Below are 14,584 nucleotides of genomic sequence, written 5' to 3'. Positions count from 1 at the left end.
TTCCTATGAACCAATGCTTCGCATTCTTAAAAGGATTTCTTTATATAAAAAAAAATTACCTTTTTTGTTTTGGATTCCAAATGGAAGAAGGATATTCAGTTTGAGTTCTGTACGTTTAGGCTACCAAGTTTTCTTGTACCAACTATACAGTTTTAAAGAGAAATTATTTTTTTATTATTTGACTCTAATTATAATTGAGCACATTTTGACAACAATGCAGTTTTCCACCGGATTCTGAATTTATAACTTTCCTTATCTTCAAAGTTTTCAATTAGGAAGGATTCGTGAATTACTGTATACAATAGAGACAATCTTTGAAACACGGGACTGGCATGCAAATATTTCCGAAGCATATATTTTTTTTATGTCCATTTCAAGTACGAGATTTGGGGTATCCAGTATCCACTGCAATTGAATAATTTTTTTTACTTTTATTTTTTCCTTTGTGACTTACTTGACTTAAGTCCCGCCCGGCCTTTGTGGCTGTATTGGGGCTTCTTCTCGTCTGAGCAAATGATGAATGTGGCGACGGTAGTTCGATGTATCTGGCACTAGACGAAGTAGCAGGGGGAGGCTATGGGTCGGGAAGTTGTCAGTCCATTTCTAACGAGGTCGGCCTCTAGGGCGCGTGCCGTGAACCCGTCCTTCGAATGTGATTTTTGGAAGCTGGTTGGCCGACATTCGCTGGATATGGCCAAGCAAGCGGAGTTGCTGGCTTCTGACCCGGTCCATGATGGTGCGGGGACAACGGAGTAGTTTCCGGAGGTCTTCATTTGAGACTCAGTCAATGTAGGTAATCCCTGCAATGCGTCTAAGGCATTTAGTTTCAAATGTGGAGATTCTTCGCTCATCATCAGCCTTTATTGACCAAGTTTCGCTTAAGTATAAAGCAATTGGGATATGAGAGAGTTGAAGAGTCGCACCTTCAGAGAAGTTGACAGAGTCTTGTTTTTGCAGATTGTCCAGAAGAGGTTCTTGAAGCTGGCGCCTGCCAGATCAAGTCTTCGTTTGATCGATTTCGAGCAGTCGTTAGTAGAAGTTAGGAGGCTCCCTAGGTAGACGAAGGAGTCAACATTTTCTACTGGCTCTCCTTTTATTGTTAGCTGCACGTTTCTTGAAGCAGGGTCTCTAGAAACCCGCATAACCTTGGTTTTGGCTGTGTTAACGACCATTCCAGAGGCCTCGGTTGCCGACACTAGTTCGTCGGTATCAGCTCGGAGTAGATGCTCTTGACTGTGGAATTTCTCGATGTCATCTGCGTATGCTAATTTATCGGCAAGCTTCCCTCCAATTTCTGCACCTTCAACAGTCTCGGCAAATGATAGCGCTGCGTTGAGGAATAGGTTAAAGAGGTGGGGTGACAAGAGGCAGCCTTGAAGAACGCCCGCCGATGTCAGAAACCCCTTTGTCAATCCCTCGGGCTTTTCGACTTGGCTGACAAAATGTGAATACATGTCTCTCATCAGGATTACTATGTTTTCAGGGACTCCATAGTGTAGCAGGATGTGCCATAATCCATCTCGCCATATCAAGTCAAAAGCATGCTTGAAATCAATGAAGAGTAGTAGCAGCTCTTTCGCAAACTCGATATGCTTCTCCATCATTTGCCGAGTGGGGAAAATCTGGTCTATGGTAGAGCGGTCTTTTCAAAAGCCTGCTTGGTATTCCTCTAAGATATGGTTTGTCAGAGATTTCAGACGGTCAAGGAGTATTTTCGTGAGAATCTTCGCCGGTTGGCTAGTTGAATTTATTGGTCTGTAGTTGTTACAGTCGCCCTTTCCCCCCTTTTTAAAAAAAGGGACGATGGTGGCTTTCGCCCAAGATCTGGGGAAGTGGCCCGTTTCCCAGACATTTGTTATGACTTTGTGATAGATATCGACCAGTTCTTCTGGGCCTGCTTTTAATAGTTCTGAATGAATACCATCCGGGTCCTAGGCTTTATTAATTTTTAGAGATTAAATTGCTGAGAGTACTTCATCTCTTGGAGGAGGAGGGCTTGGGTCTACTGAGTACTGCGGTAGTGGGAAAGATAGTAAGATGTTCGGGTCGTACGTTATTGTGGGGTTCAGTTTTTCGCTGAAGTGATCCTTCCGTCGTTCTCGTCTTCCCTCGGAGTCCGCGAGGGACTCCGACACGGACTTTCTTGTACATGAAGTGGCTATTACCTTTTTGAAAGGCTTCTTCACACTCACGACATTTGTCATTGACGTAGTGTCGTAGAGCTTGCCGGATTTTCTTTTCTATTAGGCGCTCCAGCCTCTTGTACTCGTCCTTGCTTTGTCAATCTACCTTGTTAGCATGGGCGCGCTTCTGCACACATAGATCAATAATTTCGGGGGGGATCCAAGGTTTATCCGAATGGGTCTGAGTTTCCAGGATATCACTAGCAGTTTCTCTGATGATGGATACGCTTTCGTCGACCAATCGGTCAATTTCTTCTACTGTTGAAGCTTCCATGGGTTGGATTCTTGACAACTTGTTTGAGAGTGCTTTTCTATACCTGTTCCTTGTTTCTATGTTTTTCAGCAGGTCGACACGATATCTTGGTAAGCTTTTCTTAGACTGTTGGGGCTTCCAAATGTGCCAATGGAACTCAGACATGACTAGGACGTGGTCCAAGTCGAAGTCGCCACCGGCTATGGAGACTGTGTTCAGCACTGATGATTTCCATCGCTTGCCGACAAGTATGTAATCAATCATGTTTGCAGTGCGGCCGTCAGGGGATCTCCAAGTAACTTTCCTTCGTTCTCTATGACGGAACATGGTGTTCGTTATGAAAAGTTCGTTATCCCGACAACAGTCGATGAGCATTTCACCCCTGTGGTTCTGCCACCCATGCCCGAACTTGCCCATGATGTCTTCAAGTCCATCATTTGAGTGTCCGACAATGGAGTTGAAGTCCCCAATCACGAACAGAACATCTTTCTTGGGAGGGGCGTAAACTTGGATTATGGTCCTGTTGGGAATGAATCCTTTCAGACGAATGGTGATAATACATTCAGAGACAGGATGAACGGCAAGAAGAGACTGTTTGGCTCGCTTGGAGAGTAGGAAACCGACACCTTGGCGGTGAACTCCATCACTTCTTCCAGACGTGATGAGCGTGAAGTCGTTTTTCTTTCTTTTCCTGAGGAGGGAAGGTGAGTCTCAGACAGTCTAACGATGTCCCAGCGTTATGAAATTCTATTATTTTTACTTTTATTTTCTATACATTTTTTTATTTACTTTTACCTTAATGTAATATGAAATTTTATAATGTAAAATGAAATTTTATTTGTTTTACTTTTTATATTTTTTTTTTATTTACTTTATTTTTTTTACAATTAGAAACTTATTGTCAAGCTCCGATGAAATAAATTTCATATATACTAGAAAGTAAAAAACGAGAAATAACATGGTAGGAGACAAACAGTTGCAATAGTAGAAGATAAATCAAAGTCAAACTGATTTGAAAAGAAAAAAGCTATAGAAAATTGCTAAATGCTGTAATCGAATTGCCAGACGCATTCACGCCTCAAGTTCACATTTTACCTTTCTGTAAAATGAAGTTTTATTATTTTTTTTTAATTTTTTCATTTACTTTTAACTTTACGTAAAATGAAATTTAATTACTTTTACCTTTATGTAAAACGAAATTTTATTACTTTTATTTTTTTTAAATTGTTTATCTACTTTCAACTTTATGTAAAATAAAATTTGATTACTTTTATTTTTTTTATTATTTTTTTATTTACCTTTAACTTTATGTAAAACGAAATTTATTTACTTTTACCTTTATGTAAAATGAAATTTTATTACTTTAAGTTTATAATTCTTTTTTATTCCCAATTAGAAACTTATTGTCAAACTCAGACGAAATAAATTGCTAAACGCTGTAATCGACTTGGCACTCATTAGACGACTAATTTTTTTTCTGACAAGATTTAGTTCAGGTCGGTTTGAGTTTCGAATTTTATACCATCTCTAACATAACCCTAAAGCAAGTTATGCATTACCTGAAAAAAAAAATCCCTGTGCAAATCCTAAAAATCCCTGGTGGGTGAGCCAAAATCCCTAAAATGACAAATAAGCTAAATTCATGACCTTATTTCGCTTCTTTTTTTTTGTCAAAACAATCGAAATGACTTTTAATTTGGCAAAAGGTTTGAAAATTACGTCTTGAATTTTCCTTTACGAAATGATTTCAAATATAATATTTATATTCCTTCTGAATGGATGGATGGATAATAGACTATGACAAACCCCCGTTTCCAAGATTTATTTCCCCCGCCTTTTCAATCTTTAAGATCCGGACCTCAAAGACCCAACTCCCAGAAAGTCTCCAACCTTCAACCTTTCCCACCAATCCACGAGAGATACAGGAAAAATTTCATTCCTGCATTTGTAAACATTATTAGTCAGTGAATTTGTTGTATTGGCTCAGCTTTTTAGTTGATGATCGGTTTTTTTTAATTTGATAAGTACCTGTCTGACACTGTGTGCCTGTGTCTGTGTTTTTCTCTTTTTTTTTACCAAGTTTTATCTGATTGCAATACCTGACGTAAAGCGCTGATTCGGCGCCACGCGCTGTGAGTCGTTTTTAAAATAAAAGTATCATTCTCTCTCTGTCTCTCAATCAACAAGTGAAATTACATTATTTTTATACAATTCTGAAAAAAGCTTAGGCCATCTGTGCCTCTCACTCAGACTATCTGTCTTGACCTTTTCTCCAATCAGCCATGGCTCGATGGCAACTTGACTTTAATTGACTTGATTTAGGCAACTAAGGTAGATAGTCATAGCACCAAGGGATGATACAAATTTTTGGGTTGGCTCATGACGAAAATTCTGAATTAAAATCAAGTTGCCATCAAGTCATGGCTCATTGGAGAAAAAGCCAAGACAGATAGTCTGAGTAAGAGGCACAGCCGGCATAAGCCTTTTACAGAATCGCACACATACAGAGACTATATAAATTCAAAAAATACGACGAGGTAGCCGAAAAAAATTCACAAGAAATTTCTAAAAATAACTTCAAGAAAAAATTACCACGGATAATAATTAATTACTAAAACTATTGATAAATCACAATGACGGCAACTTTACCTCTAGACTTTCCAAAAAAAAGTAGTACAATCTTTTTCAAAAAGGCTTAAAAGGTGATTTAATAACAACAAACCAGGTATATACCTACCTGGGGGGCAACATTCCTCGCGGTTGGTCCGCATATGGGATGGTCTGTCTCCTTGATTTGTCGGTAATCGCGCCTCCTTTTCGCAACGAGTCACTGATACCAGTTCAACTTCAGAAGAAACTCCTTCTTTCTCTGAAAAAAAAATTATATAAATAGTAATAAATTTTTATTACTAATAATTAAATAGTAAAAATTTTTTAATAAATAATAAATAGACCACTACAGCGACTAATTTGAAAATTCAAGACAGTACTATATTTAGTATTTCCGAGTTTGCATTGATTGAAGCATTGAAAGGTCTGCCCACGAAATGGAGTCTCAACGAAAGTACCTTCGGAGCCCTGGGGAAAGACTACGTATTGCCAGAAGTCGATTTATTCGCGACTCGATTGAATCGGAAGATCAACACGCATTTTTCACCAGTTCCAGGTTATCTTGCGATTGGCATTGTGGCATCTGTGCCAGTCGCAAGAAAACCTGGAACTGGTGAAAAATGCGCATCGATGAAAAATGCCCGAATTTTCCCGATGTGGTTTCTCTAGATAGCCAACCCACCCGTAAGTTGAGCTGTCGGTGAATATTGTTTTGGAGACAACAGGGGGTTTCAGAGGAAGGCCTTGGCTCAGCCAATCTTTGTTGAGCCATGGTGAAAATGCTTCTTTCATATCCGTCGTAATCGGAATGTTAAAATATATGTTGTTCAACGACTTGTCCCACAACCAGAGCATTAGTAACTGACATTTTCTGAGATGCGGTCTGTTGAGAGGAATTGCCCTTGAGCCTGCGTTGCTCCGATCAGATTCATCAGTTGTCGTGCTGAGGTGTGCGATTTCTTTAAATCTGTCCTGATTATAAAGGTCAGGTTTTGATCCTTTTCTGGGGTTTGGTAAACCTTCTTTGCCTTCAGGTCTACAAGGAACCCGATGAATATGATCCTTCGCGTAGGCTACAATTCTGACCTCTCGCTCAGCATGAACCCATGTCTGTGCAGGAGAGATATAATGGTCTTTACATTTTTCTGTACTACAGACTGTTATTAGTTGTACAGAAGCCAGTAGACCATATAAGTGTACAATTGGATGGTTTAAAGGTGGTAATAGCTGACAATGACACCGACCACGCGGCACAAAATGGCTAGACTCGAGGCTAGCCCAAAGGGGACATTTTGAACTGACAGACTTTGTTTTTGAAGGTGAACCTTAGGTACTTCCGATGACTCTTGGGAATACCGATGTGCCAGTAGGCGTCTTTCAGATCTACTGACGCTGCCAAACTTGATTCTTGCAATGCAGGTAATATTATGGCCTGACTCTCTACTTGGAAATTTGTCACGTCCAAGAATTTGTTTGGCCAAGATGAATTTATTACTGGGCGCCGACCCTTGTTTCCTTTTTGTTCGGAACTAGAAAAATCTGACTGTACAATCCTGGAGAAGACTGATTTTGGACTTCCTCTATTACACTTTTCTAGAGCATTATAAAAATCTCTGATTTCAAAATTAACAACTGATTGTTTAACAATTTTGATTCAGTGATTGGGTTGCGTACTAGAGGAGGGTGTTTTTTGAAGTTGAGAGGGTAGCCCTCCTTGTTGACGTTGAGGACAAACTTGTCGTCTGTTATATTTTTCCAGTTTTCTACAAAGTGAGATAAACAATTTCCCACGAGAAGAGGGTCTTCAGTTGGCGGCGCAAGCAAGTCATTGAGTATTTGATTGTTTTTTCCTCCAGTTTTTGGGGCTGGAGTGAAGGTATTGCCTCTTGTTATTAAACCCTTCCCTTCCTTGCTGGGAACGAAATGGCTGTTTCTCATCATTCTTGGTTTCTTTTGGATTGGGCCACGAGAGTCTCAACGGTCCCGTTGCAATTCATATTGTCTCTTTACTGGCTGTTCAAACTGAGATATTGAAGGGTTAGAAAACTGTCAATTTTCAACCCTGTACCGCCTCATTCTGTGAGCTAGGTCCTTAAAGTTGGTGTAAAACATGAACTCACTTTCTAAAGATTATAATATCAATTCATTTCTAATCTCCAGATTCAGGTAAGGAATTGACTTCAATATAGTATCTCTTCTCATGAGCATCGGGTTTGAGCACATTCTAGAAAGAATATTTGAGAGTTTACTGACGCTCAGCTGAACTGCAGTCAGTGACAAAGAACAAGTTCTTTGACCCTCTTGGTGTCCCAGGCCGAGCGAAAGCTTGTAAATGTCGCGACGCACCATTGGCTTTATAAGCACCATGCGTCAACCCAAAGTTCAATTTGTTGTCACCAACTGGACATGTAGAGGAGAGAAATTTCATATCAGTCGACAGAAATTCATTCTTGGCCTTAAAGTCTACCTCACGAGTGGCTCTGAGCGTGCTGTCATACTGTGACCTCATGCTAGGTCATGCGAGGTCATGTGACCTCGGCCTGGGACACCAAGAGGGTCAAAGAACTTGTTCTTTGTCACTGACTGCAGTTCAGCTGAGCGTTGCTTGACAAAGTTTTTCAACGTTGGCGAGAAAGGCAAGGTTTTAAGCTGTTTTTTTCTCAAATGGCTGAATTGCCAAAACTAGCTCTGCCGCCGAGCGAGGCTGTTGGATAGTAGCAGTAGGCCTGGGGCACATGGTGTCACCCAGCACTTCGTATACAAGGTCAGCCGACTCCGCCAAAGAGATCTTGCCATCTGCTCCTGGATCAGAATCAATCATTGACCACCCGTCATCGAAGTGAAAGGAATTGTTGTCCTCATTTTCCGAATTACCCTCATCGGTATCTTCTATGCCTCTTGAGGCAAAAGCTGAGGGGTCCTCAATCTTATTAATAGTGGAGGTATGGTCACGTTTAGAAAAGGATGTTCCATCATTATATAGAACGGCAATTTGTGACTTCATGTTTTTCATTTCATCCTTCTTTTTTAAAGACATAGAATATTATCATTTAAATTATTATTATTATTATTATATTAATCATATTTATATATCATAATTTTATATACATGTATAATATATATATACACATATTTATATAGTATTTAAAATATATATAAGTATATTTCTCCTAAAATGTACCTTTATACAAATAAACAGCCAACTATAAACTGTTTAAATTTGTCACTGAAACTAAAAAATCAGCTGGAAATGACCAGAATAGCTTACATTTTGCGAGAACCAGATCTAGAAGGCCAATGCCGTAAAAGCTATAGCCATAAGTAATGGTATTCAGTACGCCCCAGATCGTTCTAACCATAAGAAGGACAGTCTTTACGCTAAGGCGTTATGGCCTTAAATAATTAGCGGTCTGTACACCCGAGGTGTTATGACCTTATGTGGTGAAGGTCTGTACTCCCTTGGCGTTATGACCTTATAGAGACAGTCCGTACTCCTTTGGCGTTATGACGTTATGTGGCGACGGTCTGTACGCACGAGGCGTTATGACCTAATTTAATTGACAGTCTATATGTCCAATGCATTATGACCTTATGTAATGACGGCCTGTACGCAGCCAGCGTTATGACATTATGTAACGATGATCTATGCGTCCTCGCCGTCATGATTTTAAATTATAGCTCATTAACATACTTTATAATACACTAAAATATAAGACATGAAACAACAAGTAAATATGGGTTACCATTCCCACTCAAATAAAACAGCCAAAAATAATGTAAATAAGACATTAATAACTAAATGATTTTCCTATCAACCACCGAAATAAAAAGTTTAAAGAAGACTTTACATAATCTGCAGGCCAAAATAACCATTTTTTGAAGGTCAAATGACCATATGACGACTACCATAACAGGCCAATAATAACAAATAATTATTTGGCTCAATAAAAAATATATTACGCAGAACTTAATCTAAGAAATCATCTTGAATATGGTATTTATCCGTTTAACACTTCGTCCTTGACCACAAATCGAAAACTGATTATATTCTAGATGCGTCCCAAGGCTGTTTGCCGTGGGGTTTTTGCATAATTTGTGGTGTTTATCTTCGTTTTGTATTACAAAACCGAAGAAAAGCTTTCGTTAATAATGAACAACAATGAGAAAGGTATGTCGGCGACGCCAAAACTACCTAGCCAGAGAAAATATGCCTGATTTTTTAAAAAGGTGGGAAACACCATCAAAAATTCAAGTGATACTAAAAATTGCACAATCAAATTCAGTATATCAGAGATCGCTACTGTAGAGGTTTCAACCTCATGTCTGCAAAGATGTGGGATTTTGCATTGTTTACCAGAAGAACAATAATGGATATGTGTTTATTTGGTTTTTTCCGCAAATAAGATCAATTTTAATACCCAATTGATGAATCACAACATGATTAACCATGAAATTAAAAGCTAACCTTTTTTTAAAGAAAAACACCTTGCGACTGAAAAAGGCTTAGGAATATATTCTTCTTTCATAAAATACCATTTGATACCACCTTATTTAGATACTTTGAAATGGTATGCGAAAAGTTGTCAAATTTTTAGACATTCTTGTGAAAGTACAATTTTAAGGTAGGCCCACCTGCTGCCTTGGAATTAAAATAAACAATATTAGCAAAGAAAACCTCTAGCGCACTTTAAAATTCAAAAAATTATAAAAGGCTTACTGAAAGCATTCTGGACGTTACCATAGCAACATAGCCGCATTTAAGCCCTTTGCTGGCAAACACATTGTTGATCAACAATCGCGAGAACAGATCGCTAGTCAATGTGGATCAAAAATAATTTCCGCGGAAACACAAATTTTTATTATTGTTTGAAATTAAGGGAATATATTCAAAATTAATGAAATTTGTTTTACTATTTTCTGTTAGAATTATTTTTAAGTTTTGTAATTTTCACTATTTATTCAATTTTTCGCTGTCTGATCGAATTCTGGAAATTTCGATTTTAAACAACAAAATTTCTCCAGTGCCATTTGGGGTGAATAATTCAAAAGAAAGTATCTTCTCATGTTTTGTTAAAATAAGTATAACAGGCTTTATGGTAAAATAACTGTTTTTTTTCTGAAATTGTAAAAGCAAAAAAAAATTTCCTCCATGGTTTTCGGCCCGAAATTTCCCGCTTAATTTGACTAACAAGTTTCACAAACAACGATTTCAGTTGTGGGTCGTTTTTATCCACAACTTTATTCAATAAAAACTTTGTTGGTCGATACAACACGTTTGTGAATCGCCAACGTCTCTTAAACTTTTTTCAAACCAAAAACTTACAAAGCTTTTATGTGAACATTTTCTCTCCACGGGCACTGCTATTTCGAAATAAAACACCCCTTGATACAATATGAGAATATAAACAACAAGCCATCACGCATTATTTACAATTAGTAACAGATTCATATGATAAGATATAATACTGAAGACTTAATACACAAACTAAGTTTATTTTAATTAAAACTTTAATTTTATTCTCCAATAATTCAAAATCTTGTAAATACACACTGTATTTGCAATATTTTTAACAAAATTATTATTAATTAACAAAATTTCAATCTGTTACTAAATTAATAATTTATGTATTATTTATTTTTTAGCATATTATTTAAATTATTTAGTTATTATCAATTACTGTAACTTAATTATTTTAGATATTATTATTTAATTATTTTCAATTTATTGTTTATTGATTTATTAGTTATTTTCATGTATTAACGGTGCCTCTACTTGTATTTTAATAAAAATAAGATTTCAGAAATTACAAAATGAATATAACTGTAAAATTATTCATATGAAATTTTGCACCCTTGAATTTCTGCGCCCAGGAGAGAGGTGGTTTTAAGGGAGGGACAGTGCCCTCGCTGTCCCTCCCTTAAAACCACCCTGATGGTGATTGAGTAAACTATTCTTCAATATCTGAGATTTTAAAGTGCACAGGAAAAAAGAGATTACAAAACTTTGTCTCAGCATTTTTTAACAAGCAACTGTGATCGTTGCAAAAAACATAGAAAATAACTTGTCGCAAAATTCAAAACTATCGCAAAATTCAAAACATGAAAAAGATGTGCCAAATATATTAATATAAACTAGTAGCATTTTTTTTGCAAATGACTGAAGATAGATAGACCCCGGCAAAAATAGGCATAATTTCTAAAAAATGGGGGATTCAACCCTTCCTTGCCAACAGTTGGGAACTTTTTGGGAGGGTGTAAAGAGGGAGGCTTTGAATAGATTGGGATGGCGCGGGAGCATGCGTAGCTGTGTTGGCCTTAGGTGGCTTGGTACTGCCATGAGCTTTTAGTAGTAGTAGTATGTGAAGCTCTCCACTTGATCGATCTTCTCGTCTCCCATGATGTTTCTGGGCCCTGTTTCCCCTTCAGGATTTTTTTTTCAAAACAACTCAGTTATTTCTAAGATACTAAAGTTGAAGGGTACAGGGGGAAAAAATTCGAGAATTTTCTAGTATTTTTCTTTGTCTGAGAACTGTATGACTATAAGTTTCCTTTCCTTGCATGAGTCATTAAGGTTTGTCTTTTTTTTTATTTCCATTTCTTTGATTTCCGTTGGTCTTCGTTCACTGCACACACCAAATCTCTTCACCCCCACAAGAGATTTGTCATCTATTATAATTTTTTTTTTTAATCGAACATAGATATAACCAACATTCTATAACATAAAAAATGTGTCTCCAACTGGGATATTTATTCACGATACCTAGGGAATGGAGACCATGCCATAAAATAAGACCTAATTTCATGTGAGAAACAACAATTTTCGATGCATTCTTAACACTTTCAGAGAGCTTAAATATTATATTGAAAATCGTTTAATTTGGAAATTTTTTGCCTTCAAAAACCAGTTGAAACACGTTACAAAAGATTTAATTAGACATCCCTTAGAGGAGTCCCCGTCACAGATAAGGTCATTTCAAAGCCATTATACCAGGGTTGTCACATTGTAAAGAGGAACTTATTTTTATTCAGCTTATTTTTTTCATTTGAACCAGGGAGGGCAGAGGGCCTGAACACTTTAAACCTCCAAATTGACAAACAACTAAAAATAAACATAGATATGATTAAAATTAGAAACTAGAGGGCCGTAGAAACATATAAAAAAAACGTATAAAAAGAACAAAAAAATATGAAAAAAAACACAAACCGTATGAATTTGAAAACTTCTTGATACTTTTGCAAATCAGCTTTGATATCTTATCCTGGAAAATAAAGAAGTAATATTGTTAGTTAATAATTATTAAAAAAAAATAATAAAAAGATTGTCGTCATATCGTGAGTGTTAAGCAAAGTATTTTTTTTGCCGGGTCTGTGGAATTCCGTATCGGTTGATTTGAGTCAGTTTGTAAATGAGTTGGGTGAATATTGAGTTGATTGAAAAATGATATCAGGTTGCTCTTTTTATTTTTATAGCCTTATTTATTTTCCATTTTTCTTTCATTTTTGCCTGTTTTCAGAGCCAAGGGAGGAGACTGCTTCCGTGCGTTCTTTTGGTATACAAATATTGCTAATAAACGAAGTCAAACTTGAAACAGATTTTTTAATGAAATATCTTTACTTAAGTTGGATGATGTTGAGGAACCTGGCATGATTAACCAACCAAAACAGGAATTAGACTGAACAGAAACAATACATAACAGTTTTTCCAGTTTACAGAGAAATATTTTGTGTCGCACATTCAGCAAGCATACTTAAGCTCACAATATATAATAATTATAAAAATGAAAAACGTATATACACTGAGAGGGGGGAACATAGGCACCGCTCCAAGGGGTCCTGGCAGTATTTTTCTTTGCTTTACAGTACCTTTTTGTATGATATATTATTGCATATGTAAGTGAACACTGCGCTCAAAACAAGTTTGCCAGATGATTCCAGACGGTTCCAGATTGCCAGTGTACCCCCCCCCCCAAAAAAAAGTCTTTAGTAGATAACTTACTATATTTTTAACTTAATTTACATCATTTATAAGCCCCTGACCTTGAAACCAACGCTCGAAAAGGTTCCCTAGACTAGAGGTAACCAAAATTCCATGTGATTAATTGATTTTCATTTTTAACTACCTTTTTATGGCTTCTCATTACATAGCCAAGTGATTACAGACTTGGTCCTCATTGAAAGAGGCTATATATACACCAGGCATAATCATTTTGAATGTACCGTTGTTTCTTGATATTTTTGGCAAATTTATTTCACCCAAAACTTGGTGATTTTTCACGAAGTAAAAATCACGAAGTTTCTTCAAGTAATTTGTGGGAGTAAAATTCTTTGAATCTCCTATTCAATTGTGACAACTGAGGAGAGCGGGCATCAACACTCTCCATCCTCCCTAGCTTTCAAAAAATACCTTTTTTTGTATTTTGATTGAGAAACACCCTTTTTTCATGTTTTAATAGAAAAATAAAAACTGCCCCCCGCCTCTAAGATTTTGAAACATAAATCCTACCCGAGATCATCTTGGATTGAAGTCATTGCTCCTATTATATATCAAATTTTGTAAACACTTAATTCGCTTCTTGATTGTTTTTAATCAAAGTTGTACCCTCTCCCCCTAAAAAACTTACTCCCTTATAGGAAACTTCCTGCATTCATATCTGATCAAGCATGGGCACAAAGAGTTTGGAACTCTACCTAAATCGAAAAAATATATTATAGTTCCTCAAGTTTTTTCTTTTTTTTAGACATTAGCTAGTTTGTTGTTGTTTTTCTTTTAAAGTAAAAACGAAGTAAGAAACTTGTATGAAACTATAGTGCAACACATCAATGATGAACGAATAAATTTGGCTTGAAATGGCTAGACATAAAACGTGTTTTACGTCTAAAAACGTGCTTAAAACATTTTCTTTCATTTCAATGAATTGCCTCGTTTCACCAGAATTTATTTATCAGTCCTGGTTGAACTTCACTGAGGTAAGGATGCTGGGACTGTTTTGAAAAAAAAATTCATTTTATTTTTCTTAATTTTATCCTGTTGTAAATTGTTTCTTCTTATATATTTTTGTATTACTGAGGACGGCCCTTGGACATAGGATCAAAATATTAATTTTAGTTTGTTTCCCACTGTCTCGAGATACTCCCTATTGTTCTTCTTGTTTTTGGTGTTCCTTGAAATGGCTAGTTTCTTCAAGTAATTTGTGGGAGTAAAAAAAGGGTGACAAATCCCGCAACTTCAAAGGGACCCAGTGTGATTTCTTTTTCCTCTTAAGCAAAATTTGTGTTAAAGGTTTAACTGTTGATAATCTTTTTTTTTACTTCCAAGTCCGACAGGTTCTTTGGCTGGCTAAAATATAACTGAACACTAATTTTCGAGAAATTTTATATTGTATTATGATATAACAATATTATATATAACTTTATATGTTATATATCACATGTTATATTACATATTACAATATTGTATATATAATATATTATAGTATATCACATTATATATTATAATATTAATATATTATATAGTAAAATATTATATTATCATATATAT

At 36.4% G+C, this 14,584-nt stretch overlaps 1 protein-coding gene across 3 annotated transcripts in view; it reads right to left on the bottom strand.

Annotated features, from left to right (window-relative positions):
* Positions 1 to 14,584, bottom strand: part of LOC136032276 (uncharacterized) — a 65,760-nt gene that overhangs the window by 39,519 nt on the left and 11,657 nt on the right. For all 3 annotated transcript variants that reach the window (XM_065712538.1, XM_065712536.1, XM_065712539.1), the window contains exons 5-6: positions 12,251 to 12,305; positions 5,174 to 5,305 (exon numbers count right to left, since the gene is read on the bottom strand). In XM_065712538.1, coding sequence (XP_065568610.1) covers positions 5,174 to 5,305; positions 12,251 to 12,305 — 187 coding nt within the window. The remainder of the gene's footprint in view (positions 1 to 5,173; positions 5,306 to 12,250; positions 12,306 to 14,584) is intronic.

The sequence above is a fragment of the Artemia franciscana genome, chromosome 10, assembly GCF_032884065.1.
Source record: "Artemia franciscana chromosome 10, ASM3288406v1, whole genome shotgun sequence".
Taxonomy (NCBI): domain Eukaryota; kingdom Metazoa; phylum Arthropoda; class Branchiopoda; order Anostraca; family Artemiidae; genus Artemia; species Artemia franciscana.
Note: the sequence above shows the minus strand (reverse complement) of the source record. Positions and strands in the feature narration are given on the sequence as shown.